The sequence below is a fragment of the Coffea arabica genome, chromosome 8c (assembly GCF_036785885.1).
Source record: "Coffea arabica cultivar ET-39 chromosome 8c, Coffea Arabica ET-39 HiFi, whole genome shotgun sequence".
Classification (NCBI taxonomy): domain Eukaryota; kingdom Viridiplantae; phylum Streptophyta; class Magnoliopsida; order Gentianales; family Rubiaceae; genus Coffea; species Coffea arabica.
In genome coordinates this window covers 15007122-15024936 of record NC_092325.1, presented here as the reverse complement: position 1 = coordinate 15024936, position 17815 = coordinate 15007122, and the positions used below count along the sequence as shown (strand labels likewise).

Here is a 17815-nt window from a genome sequence, read left to right as displayed (position 1 = left end):
GTACCTCCAGTTTCAACAATTCGAAATTATTTACATACCTGCGAAGGCTGTCAAAGGACAAATATTGGCAGACTTTTTAGCCGATCATCCCCTACCTGCCGAGTGGGAGTTGACTGATGAACTTCCCGATGAAGAAGTGTTTATGGTCGAATTGCCGTGGTCAATGTATTTCGATGGAGCTGCCCACCGTGATGGAGCTGGTGCGGGAGTTGTCTTTTATACTCCTGAAACAGATATATTGCCATACTCTTTCACTTTAACACGCCGGTGTTCCAACAATGTGGCTGAATATCAGGCGTTGATCCTCGGTCTTGAAACGGCTGTAGACATGAAGCAGTTGCATCTTAGAGTCTACGGTGATTCAAAATTTGTGGTAAATCAACTCCTTGGTGTTTATGATGTCAAGAAACCTGAATTGATCCCATATTACAAGTATGCAAGCCAACTCATGGGATATTTAGGTAATGTCACTATAGAACATATCCTTAGAAATTTCAACCAACAAGCTGATTCTTTGGCAAGGGTGGCGTCCATGATCACTCTACCTTCTCATCGAAATCAGATTTCAATATGTCAAAATTGGGTCATACCTCCGATGTTTGATGAAGGTAATGATAGTGAATAAGAAAATACTTATCATATTTTTGTCCATGAGATCGAAAAGGAAGATTGGCGTCACCTCATCATTGATTACCTTACTCATGGGAAGCTACCAGAAGATCCTAAGAAAAGGGTTGATATACGTCGTCGAGCACCACGTTTCATTTACTACAAAGGGACGCTTTACCGAAGGTCATTCGATGGAGTGTTTCTACGATGTCTTGGAGAAGATGAGACCATGCAAGCAATGGAGGAGGCTCACTCTGGGATATGCGGTGCTCACCAGTCTGGCCCGAAATTACACTTTCGTATTAAAAGAATGGGATACTACTGGCCAACAATGGTAAAGGATTGCATTGACTTTGCTAGAAGATGTCAAGCATGTCAATTTCATGGCAATTTCATCCATCAGCCCCCTGAACCATTGCACCCAACTGTGGCTTCTTGGCCGTTCGATGCTTGGGGTTTGGATATAGTTGGACCACTTCCAAAGTCTTCTGGCGGACATGTTTTTATTTTGTCGGCGACGGATTACTTTTCAAAGTGGGCTGAAGCGATTCCTCTAAGAGAGGTCAAAAAGGAGAATGTAGTGGATTTCATTCGCTTACACATCATTTATCGGTATGGAGTCCCGCGTTATATCATTACCGATAATGGTAAGCCTTTTTGCAATGTAGCAATGAACAAACTTTGCGAGAAGTTTCATTTCAAACAATACAATTCGTCCATGTACTACGCTGCTGCAAATGGACTTGCTGAAGCATTCAACAAGACCTTATGTAATCTGTTGAAGAAAGTCGTGAATAAATCGAGAAGGGATTGGCATCTTCGAATTGGAGAAGCACTTTGGGCATACCAAACTACTTTTCGAACTCCCACGCAAGCGACCCCATACGCGCTTGTTTATGGTGTTGAAGCTGTTCTTCCACTTAAGTGTCAAATACCTTCGCTAAGAATTGCGATTCAAGAAGGGCTCAGTGGAGAAGATAATGTCCGTCTTCGCCTTGAGGAGTTAGAAGCACTCGACGAAAAGAGATTGGAAACCCAGCAACGGATTGAGTGTTATCAAGCCCGCCTTTCAAAAGCATTTAATAAACATGTCCGGCCACGCTCTTTCCAGATTGGAGATTTAGTACTCGCCGTTCGGAGACCAATCATTCTCACTCATGGCGGTAAAAGAAAGTTTATTTCTAAGTGGGATGGGCCCTATGTTGTTCGAGAAGTGTATACAAATGGCTCATACAAGTTGGTTGCTGAAGATGGGTTAAGGGTTGGCCCCATCAATGGCAAGTACCTAAAAAGGTACTATGCGTAATCGGAACCGCGCAAGGCTCCTGGCCCGCATGAGCTAAAACTGTGGATGGCGACCACCAATAGTGTAGTATGTGGTTAAACTGCTGAAACACTCCACCAAGTCTAAGGTGGTAAACAAATAGATACTCCTGGCCCGCATGAGGTTAAAATGTGAACGGTAGGAACTACGTGTGACTTGATTCCCTTGTTAGGATACGTAGGCAGCTTGGAGGGCAACTTCTAAGTTCAGTTACACCACTCCAAATCAAATCCTTGTCCCTTGTAAAAAAAAAAAAAAGGAATTTCCTTTTTCCAAAAAAAAAAATAAAACATAATAAAATGCTCCATTTGAGTTCTTTTCTCTTTTAAAAAAAAAACAAGAGATAAGAAATGAAAAGCGTTTTATTATTGAAAAAAAAAGAAAGAAATTCATTACATGGAAAAAAAAGTGATGAATGGCAAAAGAATTCAGGAAAAAAAAGAACATGGTGGAAAGTCTAAACATCAAATTTGTATACAACTACAGCTACTTTATATGATTCAAGTGCAGACTTCATGTCCTCAAGTTCCTTCACAGCGTCATCAGTCAAGATGCTGGTCTGTTCAATGGAAGATAGCTCATCATGCGCTTGAGTTATTTCGACCTGGATCTCTTTGAAGGTCTCATGCTTTTGATCGATAGTTGAGGTGATTTCCAGGCTTTGCTTCTCCAAACTGATGAGTTCCTGTTGCAGAACCTTCTTCCTGGCTTCAATGGATTGCAACTCTTCTTCAAGACTTTGCAAATGACGAGTCAGTTCTTCTCCCTTTGCCTTAACTTTCTCGAGTTGGACGGTCGCTTTGGAAAGGAGTTCTGCATGTGTTTCCTTGTTCATCCTTTCCCACGATGAAGATGCTAGAACATCATAAGCCTCCGCCTTGGCAAACAATTCCATCAAGTGGTCTTTTAAAGGGAGATCATTGGCGGGATCCGTTCTTGTGATTTCTGCAATGATTTCCTCTGCACACTCTTTTAAAGAAGAGATCTGCTCGATTGGAGTGTCAAGAATCTGTCCGCGGAAATCCATCCACAAACTCTGCAAGTACTTTCTTCGATGTGCCTGGATCAACTTTTGGCCATGAAATTCTGAAACCAGTGCTACCTTAGGTCTTTTTTGAATTTCATGTGAACTAGTCAGTTCCTTCTTATGCATTGACGAGGTACCTCCACTGGGGGCAAATTGTCTGGGAGTACTGATGCTACTTCGTCACTTTTGTTGTTTGAGATTATATCCTCAGTTTCGAGTTCGGATGGTGAATTGTTACCAACACCTTCTTGACGAAATTCAAGAAACGGGGGCTGAAAAGGAAGAGGTTACAAAAAAAAAATTATTACAAAAAGGAAAAAAAGAATGGAAAGATGATTACCTTAAGTGGCGACACTCCAACCGATGGTGGTGTAAAGGAAACCTCCTCTAAATCAGAAGATGTCCTCTTCTTTGATCGGTTCCAGTGACAGTCTTGACTACTACTACCGCTCGCCAACAAATGGGTTCCTCCTTGGGTAGATCCGACGCCCTGAACTTGAGTCCCTTCCCTTTCTATAGTCTCGATAGAATCACGATTGTCCACCGTTTCAATTTCGACATCTTCTTCAGTGCGAGTTGCTGATAAGGGTTTTGAAACTTTGGGCGGTGTCTTCTTCGCTGGAACCACTGGTTGCACCTCTTTGATGGCCTGTCGAGAGTCCTTGGAAGACTTATTCCTTGCGACAATGTTTTTCGAGGGACTGCTAGTAATTTTTTTCTTTTGAAAGGTGGATGAGGCAAGGCCCGTTACAATCTCTATAGCTCCATTATGATGCCCTGACTCGTTAGCGGAGGTAATCTTACCCTTCTTTGATGATTGTTGAGGGATCTTAACGGTGAATTTAAAGGAAGTTGAAGAGACACTATTTGACCGAGTCGACCACCAGGCGTCATAGTCTTTTGTGATCAATGGATGCTTCCTGTGCGTGGGTATAGTCATCCGAGATCGCGTCTGCGTGCGAACTGAAGAATCCCATAGTTGAATAGCCTCGCCCAAAGTGTAAGTGTGAGTGATTTCTTTCAAGTTGTTGGGGATGTTTTGACAAAAGCCGAATTGTCTGCTAAACCTGCAAGAATTATATTTTTCAATAATGAAAGTATTGTCCTTACGTAGAGTTAAATGGCAAGAGCGTTGACTAATGAAATAGCTCATGAGTCTTGATGATAAGGATCCATCATCGATCAACGCCTTTTCTTCATTCTCAGTCCAGCACAATTTAGGGAGCATCAAAGGATTCACTTCTTTGAAAATTTCCTCAGCTTCCAATTGGCCATAAAATATTGCCATTTTCTCACCGCTAAATCTTGTCATGCGCGCGTGGTGGCTACTCACTTGATTATTCTCGTGATATACGTCAAAGTATTGGCCAATCCAAGTATAGACGTAATGGATTGGAAAAGCTACCCCGCATTCTCCAAGGTTAGGGGCGTGGACGATCTCCCTCAACCCATGATATATGCTCGCAAGGACGGGAATTGCAAGACAAAATCTTTTCCCTGTAGCCATTAAGCATGCAACCTTAAAGACACTTGGGCGAATACGATCGACCTTTTTTGCTTGGCAAAAGAAACTTGCAAATCCAGCACGCTATAAATGCCGCAATGTAGGTTTCCTTTCTTAAATACCCTGGAATGTCCAGTGTGTCGAAAGGGACGTTGAAGTCCTTCGTATCAGCAAGGTCGTAAGGCTCCACGCTTCCAGAAGGGTTGTAAGTCATTTTTGGTTTAGACGTGGTCTTCCTTCTATTCGCTCTACTCGGAGGAGCCCTATACCTAGTCTCTCCTTTGAACTAGAAGCGAATCCAGTCCTTCATCCATACCCCTTGGTCGTTCGTCCAAAGGTGGTAGTAGGCAGAAAAGAGGTGCTTGCAACTCTCGGGGAGAAGTGGCTTCCCTTCTTTGTCACGAGTGAGGAGCTCCCGCGCCGAAGGAACAACTTCATCAAAAAACGTGCCATCGATCGAAAGGCCACCAAGTCGATAAAGGTCCCAAAGTGTGATGGACAACTCCCCAACGGGCGTATGGAGTGTGTTCGTCGAGGGACACCAATATTTGAAGAAGGCACGCAAGATATTTTCACAGCGGTCGTAGGAGTATCTCGACGCGTAGACGGCTTCAAATATACTAGCGCGTGTGAGTATGTCTTTATGCCTTCCAAGCATGTCCTCAACCCACTCCCAATAATGGGAGGTGAAGCACGCCTCACCGAAGAATGACGAAGGGGTTTTTCATGTAGCTTTGTCAACATTGAATCCCACGAACGGAAGAGTGAATTTGGCTATTTCTGGATCTCCATTGTGAAGAGACGAGTTTAGCACGACCACTTCTTCTTCCCTTGACGTAGTGGAGAAAGTCGACGGTGCCACCACTTCCTTAGTCCACTTGCTAGTCCAATCTTCGAGATGAAAGCATCCTTCGAGGGGTATGAAAGATTCAGCAAGCGGCCCGATTGCTGGTTTGTAAACATGGAGTGACAAGCTCTTTGATTGAGTTCCTCCCCGTTCATCCATCAGTGAAATATGCGGCAGTGGCACGGCGTAGTCCTTAATTTGCATGATTGCAGGAATTTTGAAAAGGAAAGTATTAGACGATGAAGGGAATTTCTTCCAAAATTTTGGTAATTAAATTACCTAATCAGCGGCTTTCTTCAAATCCCCGAAATTGTTTCAACCTCTTTTTCCGGCACGAGGTGGGCTCTCTACAGGAGAACAAGTTAGTAAAATTGAGATATTGACAGGGGAAGGGGCTTGCTCAAGTATTATATTTGGTGTTATATTTGCTCAAGCACAAAAAAAAACAAAACAAAACAAAACAAAACAAAAAAAAAAACAAAACAAAACAAAAAATTTTTTATTAGGGTCAAAGTTTTAGCAAAAAGAAGGGGAAAATTTTTGCCCAAGTATCATGTTTGGTACTTTCTTAATAGATGAAAAAAAAAACAAAAAAAAACAAAAAAACAAAAAAAAAAACAAAAAGAGCAAAAAAAAAAACAAAAAAAAAAGAAACAAAAAAAATGGTACGAAAATTAAATTTTCAGCTCTGAGGAATAGCTCAAAAAAAAAATATTTTGACTTGAGCTTCATTCTCAAATGATATTTTGAGAAATTTTTTAGTAAAATCGTAGGGCTCTAAGTGTCTCCAGCTTCTTGTAATAATTAAATGTTGCAAGTAAAGAAGAAAGGAAAAAAGGGAAGCCGCGAGTACCTGTTGACGGCTAGCTCTGGCGCAGCGGCAATTTGATGATACGGCTGGAGGAAATCTTGCAAAGTGATATTGGAGCTAGGCAATTGGCAGAGGACAAAGTCAATCGGCAATATTTGTACTTCGACCAATTTGATGATGCGGCAATTGGTGAAACTAGGCACAGCAACTTCTGGTCAATGCAGGAGAGGCTATTTACGAGTCGCGGAGATCAAATTCTTGAATGCGATGGGAATAGATCAAATATTATGCTAAGCGTCGGATTTAAAATAAGTGGAAACCGTGCGCAAGATGACTAGAGGACCATGTTATCCTACGGGTTCAAGATGCAACATGCGTAAGTGCCAAGGATGAATCGAAATAAACAAAGTCTATTGCCGACAATTCCTCATCACGGTAAGGAGCTTCATGTGAAACCAGTAAAAAGAGGTATATGTGATGCTTAGTGTCTTGTACGAAAACGGAAGAAAGAAAAAAAAAGAGACAAAAAAAAAAGGGGAGCATACAAAGCATAGAGTGCGTACCTCCAAGTCAACAATGGTGACTAGTTGCCACGAGAAGACAGCGAATTGGGGCAAATTAGTAGATAGCAAGTAGCGACGGCAAACGGCAAATAAAGGCGTAGCAGCAATCCGATAGCACGAGCGAAAAAGAAACGAGGGAGGGTTTGCCTTTGGTTTGTGGGTAAACTGATGCCTCAACCATCGGGTATTTATAAGAAAAAATATGCATCCTATGTTCAAGAAGGATTCTAGTCGTAAGTGGTTCAATTTGAAACACCGAAGAATTCATTGTTCGGAGTACTCGCGGTGTAGCAGGCTAATTTGTCGAGCCGAGGAAGTTTACTTGCAAAAGGAAGCGGGTTCTTCTTGCTTTGTATAATGGGGGAAGAGGCAGAAAGAAATGCTGAGCTCTGACTCAAGGTGGTTTTGGAAAAGAATTGTTCTTGCGATTGGCTTCCTTTACGAGTTGGGTTCCTAACATATGTGTCAGAATACTCCTTGAAGTGCCGGATATGATAAGTGAAGAAATTAATTGTCTAGCTCATCAATGATGCAAATCCTAATTTCAAAAGATTGAATACTACAAGGAATGGAGGTAGTCTGAAGTAGGAGACATAAAGCTATTCCATCTGTTGATTAGGCTCGGAAGCATGAATTGGCGGAGTTCCCAGTGTAATTGATCAACAAGAGGCATATGAGATCAATTGGATTCATATGATTGCATTTTAAAGTACCTTGCACCACGTGAATGATTGAGCATGCAATATGTAATATTCCACAAATGCATGTGTTGGGCTTCTTAGTGGACAAATGGTCATAATTGAAGTTGATGGCCATCGATTTTATTTTTTATTTTAGGGACCGGTTTTCTTAAATGGCAAGTGAAGGGAGAAAATCAACATATTTCGCTTAAACAAATTGGGAGATTATAAAGGATTTCTCTTTGCGTACAATTCGGATATAATTGGCACTTGAAAGAATTCTTATACACATGGTGTTTGAACTCCTGAAAGTAGCCGAAGCCGTGGGCTTGAGGAAATTGCAGGATTTGGTTTTGGAAATCGAAATCACTAATTCACCAAGCTTTACATGCACCTGGTGACTATCGTGGCATTTTGCATGGCTGTCTTGTATGATAAGAGCCTTGAGTTCGGTCCAATTATGGGCTTGCAAGACACGAGTTTGTCACAAATTATATCCAAATTGTACCACGTTCAAGGAGAATTCAGGTTGAAGAAAGTTCTAGTTTGAATTCGAATGGGTTTTTGCTTCTAACGACAGTTCAATTACTAAGCTTGGGATTGGTTTGTCCGGACATAGCTTTCTTTTTGAGAGTCGATCTCTTATCCATAGCAGTCGGCACCGAAATATTTCCCAAGTTCCTAAGAGATTGAATTCACAAAAGGACAATGTTTCTTGTGCGTGTGGCAGGCTGGCAAAAGGAGAGCTATGGATTTAAAGCTTACAAATAAGATGGTTCGGCTTCGGGAAATGGAAAGCACTAAGTGCATGCGACCATCATTTTATGTTAAGGGCCATGGCTAGTAGCTCCATACGCCTATGGATTTGAATTGGAGATTAATGATTGTCTTGCTCCTAGGACAAGACAACACTAATGGAGTGAATTCAATCCAAAGCCACAAACGTTGCAAAGCTCCAAGTAAATTACGTTTGTGAGCACCTCTTGAATTAGCATGCCAAATGAAGTGATCCGGCCTCGGGAAAGTGAGAGCACTAGTACTTGATCAATCACTCACGAGATTGAATTCTATGAAGTTTGATTAATCACTTATGTGCCTATTTGGTCATTGAAGTCTTTGTGCCTATTTGGTCATTGATTAATCACTTGTGCGGCTGGCTTCCTACTTAGGTGACTTGATTCACAAAGTTTCGAATTACAATTTGGCAAGAAAGGAACTTAGGGGAATTAAAGAAAGTCAAAACTTGTCCGTTCGAGTTGCACCCTTCGCAAACAAGTTTCGAGGGGGCATTTGTAGACAATGGAATTTTTATTAAATTCTAAAAATTACCATTGGTCTATTAAATATTTTCGTTCAATCGGATATTGCCATATGGCACGTACACTTGGAAAAGTTGGTTGTTAAATGACCAATTATATTTTGCCACGTGTCAAGATGAGGTGTTCCAGATCAATTCAAATTGCTGGGATATCTCCACCAACCAGATCATATCATGTCACATGGATAAATATCTAAATATTTATTTCTTATTAAAGAGATAATATTTAGAGTTATTTAATCCAAGTATATCTCTTATATACTGCAATAGCTTGGCCAGTCAAACGGCGCCATGTCACGTGTCCCCATGAGTTCAGCCAATCGATAAATTTCTTATCTCTTTATTAATAAATATAAAATGAAGAGATAATATTTGACTGGTACAGTCCTAATATGACTGCACGTCTTGCAAGACAAGTGGAGTGGTACACAGGTTCTCAACCTCTACCTCTTGCTACAACTATAAATAGAGGTCTCTTAACCAAATAAAGGACACACAGACACAGAGAGATATCAAGAAAGCATCTCATACACTCAAGTATTGAAGCTTCAAGCTACGAAGGTCTGGGTCTCAAAGCTCCTCAAGTCTTCCGCATATCAAGGCTTGAGCCTTCAAGTATTTTCAAATCCTTCCAATCTTCCATATCAAGATTTGAAGGAGTCGGTGGTTGATCCAAGAACAAGCTGCGAAGCCCTTGGATTGGTGTTCGAGGAGAAGAATGGAGGGAAACTCTCCACAAGGTCGAGAAAACCCCAGAGATTGTACTCACATATTTTCTAAATTTATATAGTATATATTTGTCGTGTATTTTTCTTGTCGTTTTGCAGACTTGAAAATTTGTCGCGTACACATTGGACTTGTGAGCTCAAGGGGAAGACCATGACTAGCATTGGACTAGCCACGGTAACGTGCATTCCATCCACATAATCAGATATAATACTAAAAAGCAAATAGGCATGCAAAACACATAGTTTCACCTAGCACGTAACACATAAGCATGCTCATCTAGATGCCAAATGTGACAGCCCCACCTTCCCCTAAGGCGAACCAAAGAGGTTAGCGGACTGCCTGCCCAGCTCTCGCCAGGACTAACGGTGCAGTTTAGAACGATCTATTGCGTTCCGGAACTTATAACGCGCGTAAACCAGTCAAAATGGTAAAATAACTCAAAATAAAAAAAAAGAAATCCGGAGTCGGCCATGAATAGTAACCGACTCGTCAGAACCCAACCAAATATTAAAACACATATACACTTGACATCTTGCAATTACAAGCCACAATGGCATACAAAAGTAATCCAAAAGTTACTACATGTTTGGTTTGCCAAATTAAAGTGAAAACAGCCCTAAAGATACATTTAGGGTCCCACTTCATATACAATACAAAAGAGATATTCATCTAGTTCATTCAGCAACCAACTAGCAAGAATCATTCCAAAAGTAGTCATATGGCTGTAAGGAAAACAAAAGGAACGGTGTGAGCTAATTGCCCAGTGAGATACTATCACTTACGCAACCAAGTGCATATAAGCATCAAGTTTTCACTCAATATAGTAAAATAAGCAAAGGCACACGTCAAATATGGTGATAAAAGGATACAGATGGCTCTCAAGAGCCCTTTTCCTCGTTTGCATTTCTTGATCGAACGTCATTGACTCTCCGTCAATGTTCAACAATAACCAACTGTAGACTCCACTTTACTTCCATTCTTTCCACCTAACATTCCCCAATCGGGCTCGAAATCCAAACACTTGCATTGTGGTATTACTCGAGTAAACCGGAATCGAGAGTCTCTCATACTACAAGATTCCATATAACATTGCCCCAAGGCACATTAATTGGCACGACCAAGCCCTCGCCGACTCGATTCAATCAATTACCAGCTCAAAGATAACAATTGTAGTCGTTGGAGACTCGTCCAAACGACACCAAGTCATGTATTTCATTTCATATAACATTTCATATAACATTCCAATAACTTTCCAATAACATGCGAAACAATAAGTGAGAGTGATAAAGTACACTCTCACTTCAATCAATTAACATTCAACATCTCAAGTTCGAGTATCAAAGTCATATAATAACACACAAGTGAGTAGTACACTCACCAAGTTCGCAAATGTGGTTTCATGCACTTCCATCAAAAAAACGTGTGCACCACGGTCACGTCCTAAAACATGCAAACAAATACAATGAGACTCGATAACGAGTCATAAACCAAGGCCAAACATGACCCCAATAGGGTTCCATAAGCATATACAAACATTAAAGGAAACCAGAAATTTCGGAAATGTAACTAGCTTTGGCCCTGAAAAAAAAAACAGTTTTAGTCCTCATTTTGCGGTAATGGCACCAATTTCACTACGATTATCGGATGAGGGTAAAAGACCCACCATTTCGAAGCTAAAAGACAGGGCTACAACATCACAGAAGGTCACTCAACCAGTTTTGAGTGAAAACAGGTCAAAAATGCAAGATACTACATCAAAAACGTAAAACAGATTCACCAAAACGCATTCTAGCGGAAACCTCATAACTCAGGCTCTCCAAGTCCAAATCCAGAAATTCCAAAACCAGCTGAAAGCTAAGAAATAGGGCTAAATTTCATCAGAAGGCCTCAACAACCAATTCGGAAGCAATTCCAGCCAAAACAACCAATTAGAGGCGCAATTCTTACATTCGGGTAAAACCAGAACAGCAATAGTAATTTTGACTTTTCTCATTCTACACTACTCTGATTGACCTGAAACTTTGTAGGTACCTCTAAAATGTCATTCCCTACAACTTTCATGTTTTAATCCAAGGCCAATTCGGCCTCTAACTAGGAGCTAAAAATTCGGGCCGAATGCTCCCTCAAGAACCCTAATTTTCTGAAATTTCTTCCAAACCAGAAATTAGTTGCAATTAATCACTTTTTCCACCTCCTAGAGTCATTATATACCATTTCTAATCATCATAGATAGCCACACAATCATGCTTATATTAAAATAGAAAAAATCCCCAAAAATAATAAAACTTCATCACTTCAACCACAAATCAAGAAATAACCCATAAACTTGCATCTCATACTACCACTAAGCATGATTTAAGCATCAATTAAGGGAGGAGGGTGGTTCTTCATAACTTACCTTAAAACAAGAGAGAGAGAGCTATTGGACACCTTAACTTTCCAAATAACTTCACACAACAACTCACCAACACCTCCTTAAGTGGTTTTATGGAGCAAAATCAAGGTTGGATGGTTGGTTTTGATGATTTGGAGCAAGCTTGAAGAGTTTTCTTCCTTGTGCTTAGAGTAAGAGAGAGAGAAAGAGAGAAAGAGAGGGCCGGCTACCATGGAGGATTTTTTTGATGATTTTTGGGTCATTTTTGGTTTATTTAAGTCAAATGGTAAGACCATGAATAGTGGTCTTAAGGTTCAACCACTCAAATGGTGACATGTGTCACTTCATTTAATGCAAGTCTATCACATTGTTTCCTCTCACACCAATCCAAATTGCAACCTCTACTTATCTCTTAACACCCGGTAAATTATATCCAGTATCCAAAACTTAACCTAATTGGTCGAATTTTTCCGAACTTTTCGCACTAGTGGGTCCCACGTCCGGTATATGCTCTTAATTTCTCAAAATCCATTCGATACTAGAAAAAAACATCTAAAAATTATATCTGCTCCTTAAATTCATCTAGAAATTTTTCTAATCACGAAAATGCAGAAAACAAGCCATGAAAAATATATAACCTAGAAAATGAAAAATACGGGTTCTCACACCAAAAACCTAGGGAAAGCAATTAAACACATAGGCATATAGGCACACACAAACACATAGCACATAAGCCCTATCTATTACAAAAGGGGAGGCACTACTACAATCTAAGAGGAAAAGAAATAAATAAATAAAATAATAACCTATGATCAAAATGATCAAAATTGCCTTTCAAATGATCAAAATTGAACTAAAATAAATATACAAAATTAAAGCCAATAAAGCAAATAAATAAGTAATATAAATAAAATAAAAAAATATTCAAGAGGCATGCAATCAAACACGTAAAGTCACATATGACACATAGGGTCAGATAAAGTAAGAAGTAAGAGATAGAGTATACCGCCCTTGAAGTTGGAGCCTTAATGAAGTGAAATCATTTATTTACCCTTCAAAATACAAAGAAAAGGTCAAGGCATCACTTTAATTAACAAATAATCATAAAAGATAAAATGAATTGTGAAATTGAATCAATTAAACCATATAAACAACCCACATTCAAGAAGTCAAAAGAATAAAAGACTTGATTGCAAACATTAACAAAGTTCTGGGTCAAAATTAAAGAAAATAAAGTTTAGGGACCTATTTGCAATTAAACCTGGAACCCAATTGAAAGAAGTTAAAAGTTGTTAGGGCCATAGTGAAAACACTCAAAAGTTAGGGGACTAGAATGGAATTTCATCATCAGGCTTCTTGACGGATCAGGCCGCTGGGCCATTTTTATTTATTTCTTGGGCTGAAACTTTCCAAGCCCATTTGAAAATCCAAGGCAAATGGAATGGGCCATCCTATTATTTATGATCCAACAAACCCAGTGGGCTTCCATCCTTTAATCCAAACCAAAAACCCAAAATAAGAAGCTCAAACCCACACCCTTAAACCCAAGTAAAATAACCTCTCAACCCAAATCACCTTTTTCACAAGCACCCAACATGATGAAATCAACAAAAATTATTAAGCCACAATTATGTCCTAAAAACAAGAATTAATCTAGCTAAAAGACTACTTATGCACATTAAAAGATGATTAAAATGTAAAAAGGAGAAACAAGTTTATTTTTTCCAATTTTTCGGGTCATATCAGAACAAGGGGGGACTTGAGGGGTTCCAATGCAATAAAAACAGGGACTTGATCGAAAGAGTTATAAAAGATTTAGGGTCAAATTGTAAAGTCTTAAAACCTTGGGGCTAAATTACGAAGAAGGAGAAAACAAAGGGTCTGATTTAGTAATTTTGGAGAAGTCATCATCTTCTTCACCGAGTTAACATCCATTACCATTTCCGTTCTTTTCAATCGGCAATACCAGATTTTTAGTTTCAATTGCAATCATTCCCAACAGACAACAAAATTTCCCCCCAAACAAAGACTTCATCTCCTAACATTAATTCGGAGTGAAACGAAAAACAAAAAAATGCAAACCACCAATTCATCAGAACTTCTCAAGTGCAAGGAATGAGCTCACGGACTTATCCGCCTTCTTCATACGCAAAAATGCCGGCCAATCATCTTTCAATTAGAACTTCTACTCGGACATTTTAACAAACAATGAATGGGCATGAAAAAACTTCAGCAAATTTCGCTCAATTGACTCTAGAACCCACCCCAAAATTTCATTAGCAACTCAAGAAATACAATCCAATGAACCCAAAGAGCATTTATGCCCGAAATTGCAGATAATCAACAAGAAAATTGCAACAATAGCTCTCTGCTTTGAAAGTCTTAAAGAATCGGTCTTAAAGGAAAAAAATTGAACGTAGAAGGCTGGCTTACCGCATTTCCTCGGTGAAGATCTGTTGATGGTGGTGGAGGATTGACGGTGAGGTGGTGGCGGCTTCCTGCGACGACGGTTCCAGCTTTCCGAATTCATCCTTCACTTTGTCGAAACTTTCTTCCTCTGTTTCCGTTTGCACCCGCGGCCTTTTCCTCTATTTTTTTTCTGCTCTGTTCTTTTGGCCGAAGCCTCCCCTTTTGAAAGTTTTTGCTTTTTCCAGCTTCACAAAGCTCTTAGTCTTCTCCTTCGTTCCTCCTACCGATGTCTTCCCTCTGTTTTTTCCGCTTGATCTCAGCTTTTTCCGTCGATTCCCTCAACCCTAGCCGCCATTGGAGTCTTCTTTTTCTCTCTTCTTTTTTGCCTCTCCCCCTCTTTGCCTCTCCTCTCAGTTCTTTCTACCTTTTCCAAAAAACCTAGCCCCCCCCAAAACCATTCCATCTTTTTCTTTTTTCTTTTTTCTTTTTTTTTTTCAAAATCCCTATCCTACAAGTGTCTAGACACCTTGCCACCTAGGTGATGTGTTGTTAAAAAACAAAAAGGGACACTTGTCCCCATTGCATGCCTCCCACTTGTCATTTTTTCCCTTTTCTTTTTTTTCTTTTTCTGAAAATTAGTAGATAAAAAAAAGTGCTTTTAACCTTAAATAAAATAAAATAAAACCTAAAATTGAAATGAATAAAGCTAAAATTAAATTAATTAAATAAGTAAAGTTTAAAATAAAAAATTTGGAGTCTGCACACACAAGAGTAACCCAGTCAAGACACACTTCGGATGCACCAATGGGTTACGGTTTTGGTGTTTCTAAGGGCGGACAGAATTGGAAAGTGAACGAAACTCTAGTTTCCTAAATTAAATGGACTTATGCAAGTGGAGTTAGGAGAGTTATCCAAGCTGCCCACTTAGTTTCCTAATTGAATTTGGAAACAAGTTAGTTTTTGGAAATCTTTTAGAAAACCTTTTCTTCTTGAAACAACTTTTAGAAGCTTCCAAATTCTACTCCAAGGAAGATTTCACAAACCAGATTTTGTCCCAACAAACAAATCACTCAAGTCGGTTGGAGAGTAGGCTATTAAAACCCCCTCCCACGCAAGCCTTAACTTGAAACCACAAGATCAAGCTTAGACTTTTCTGTTCAAGACCCAAGGCAGTTTCGGATTTTGCTCAAGACAATATCACTAGATGGAATCTCAACAAAGTGACGCAAACAACCCTCCTCGGGCTCCCCCCCAATGGGTTACCCAAGACATTCCCAAGAAAGAAGCAAGGACTCCAAGAACACCTTTCACCAACGCTCAAGAGTACAAGAAGTTGTTCACTAGGCGGATGAAACAAATTTCCAAGAATCAAGAGGTTCAAGAACTTCAAGAAGTAATGGACCAAAACTTTTGAATTGTTTTTGTTGTTTTTTTCTGTGTTTTTCTTTTGTTGTAGTCTTGGATACAAGATGTAATCCATGACTGATTTAAGCAATAAACTTCGAAGTTTCCCTCTTGTTTTCTTTCGTTTCTTTCCCTTTTTTTTTGACTTAAATCGGACAAACACAACACAACTCAAGGGTTGGCCGAATGGGATTTTCTTTCTTTTTCCAAATTTTTGGATTCGGTTAAGTCTCACAAACAACAACTATCAAGAACTCCAAGATCCTTCAAGACTTCCAAGGAGGTCATCAAGAACTTCAAGAATTTCAAGATTGTGGCCAAAAAATTCAAGAAACGCAAGATTCTTGTAGGTTCCCTTCAAGATTCACAAATACCAACAAGTTTTTACCAAAATTCAGATTTGAAAACCAAGTAAACAAGTCGGACAACTCACGAACAAGGTTGGACAGACTTGGACAGCAATCCATGACAACAAAGGAACTTCGGATAGCAAGGATGTGAGGACTCGTAAAAACTATTATTTTATGCCTAATTTATGGCTTAATAAATTATTTAATTGGATTTTATTTCCAAGGAATATTTTCTAGTCTTATTAGACCTAAATACATGGTAATATAACTTCGTTATATTTTTAAAATGATTCGTTTCGAAAATTAATTTCCTAGAGCGCGTTTCGTAAAAATAGTGAATAGTACTTGGAGATTTTATCCGCGTAGTAGCACAATAAACTTGGAATATTGGAGACTTGTACTATGGACCTAAAATAGGTAATCTTAGGTATAAATATTCAAGTGATAGTTAGTAGTGCAATCGTTCTAAGAATTTTTCGAAAGTTTCGCGTTATAGCGGTAAAATTGGCGGTACGCGTTTTCACACGCGCGACTTTATTTGAGGAACTTTAGACCCTTGTTTCGAGACAATTAAGAGTGAATAATATTTATATTAACATGAGTGCATTAGAGGTTTAGTGCACTAGTGAACCAAACGCGCGAGAAAATCGAGCCTAAAAACGTGCCAAACGAGCCTCACAAGAGTTGACTTTGGAGCAATTTTTCACCACACATTTTATCTTCTTGGAGAAGCTAACTTAGATCAGAATTACCCTCTCTCTTCTCTCTCCTCACAGCCGGCCAAGCTCCTCCCTCTCTCTAACTCATTTGCAACAAAAAATTCTGCACACTAACCTCACTCAAAACCACCCCAAATCACCTCCAAATCACACCAAACTTGGAGACCACTTAGCAAACCTTTTGGAGGTTGGTTTTAGCTAACAAAAGGCTGCATCTTCACGGTTTCTTGGAGCTTCAAGAGGGCCAAAATTTTCTGGTCTTGCACACCCAAGGAAGAGGTAATGATCAACCCATGAATTCTTGTCTTTTGGAGGTTATATAGCAAGATTAAGCTCATGCATGCACTTAGTTACTTGATTATGGTATAAAAATGTGATTGTGGGCTCTTGGAATTCCCACACTTGGGTTGTTGTTGCTGATGTGATGATTAATGGTGATTATATTGTTGGTTTAGTGATTATAATGATGCATTAGTGATGGGTAATTAGTGGAAACTCCTTTGGGTGTAAGAGACTAAAACTTCCGATTTTGCCCCTGCTATGTTCGGCCATTTCCAGGCCAAATTTTAATGGTTTAATGGCTTGGATTGGATGTTTATAGGATGTATTTGATGTGTGAAAAATTTCATTGGAAAATATTGGGGTTTGATGGAGCAAATGAATTTTTTTTCGAAACCAGCAAACCTGGAAACTGACTCGCGTATGTCTCTGAGCAGCAGTAGTATTTTGGCTATAACTCTGTCCTCGGAGGTCGAAATCATGTTCCGTCGGTGGCGTTTGAAACTAGACATTCCTAGCTTTAATTTGGTATATGATGCACGTTCTGATTCCTTGTGACCAAGCCGAACCAAATGTTTTAAGTTCGCTGTCCTGTTGCTCTGTTCGTCTGGAATGAAGTGTGCAGGCAGCAACTTGATGCCCGAATTTGAACCAGATGGGTGCCGAATTTGGAAACGATTTCTTCTGTGATATTTTAACTCTATGAATGTATTTTCCAACGGCGTAAGCCATGCTCGATTTCGAGCTATAATGACTGAGTTGTGACTGAATCAAGTGAACTGCTCTGTTTTGGAAAACCCTAATGTTGGGACTGGTTTGGAACCAAATCTTGGAATGAACTTGTTAGTTGATGTTTTGATATTAAACA

The 17815-nt window shown here is 39.6% G+C and overlaps 1 protein-coding gene and 1 long non-coding RNA gene across 4 annotated transcripts; both read right to left on the bottom strand.

The window, feature by feature from the left end:
• Positions 1–2266: 2266 nt before the first annotated feature.
• Positions 2267–7670, bottom strand: LOC140013206 (uncharacterized). 3 transcript variants are annotated; one of them, XM_072062347.1, is made up of 5 exons: positions 6686–7670; positions 6165–6333; positions 5591–5658; positions 3301–5503; positions 2267–3232 (listed from the first exon to the last, which is right to left on the bottom strand). In XM_072062347.1, exons 4-5 carry the CDS (start codon positions 4465–4467, stop codon positions 3068–3070), a joined length of 1332 nt encoding a protein of 443 aa, XP_071918448.1. In that variant the 5' UTR covers positions 4468–5503; positions 5591–5658; positions 6165–6333; positions 6686–7670; the 3' UTR covers positions 2267–3067. The 3 variants fall into 3 exon arrangements, with proteins under 3 accessions (XP_071918448.1, XP_071918449.1, XP_071918450.1); XM_072062348.1 differs by having other exon boundaries at positions 6165–6330; XM_072062349.1 differs by lacking the exon at positions 6686–7670 and having other exon boundaries at positions 6165–6667.
• Positions 7671–9835: 2165 nt separating this feature from the next.
• LOC140013230 (uncharacterized) lies at positions 9836–14636 on the bottom strand. The gene is made up of 2 exons (XR_011820300.1): positions 10791–14636; positions 9836–10134 (listed from the first exon to the last, which is right to left on the bottom strand). It is a non-coding gene; the product is annotated as an uncharacterized lncRNA (long non-coding RNA).
• Between the last annotated feature and the right edge of the window lie 3179 nt (positions 14637–17815).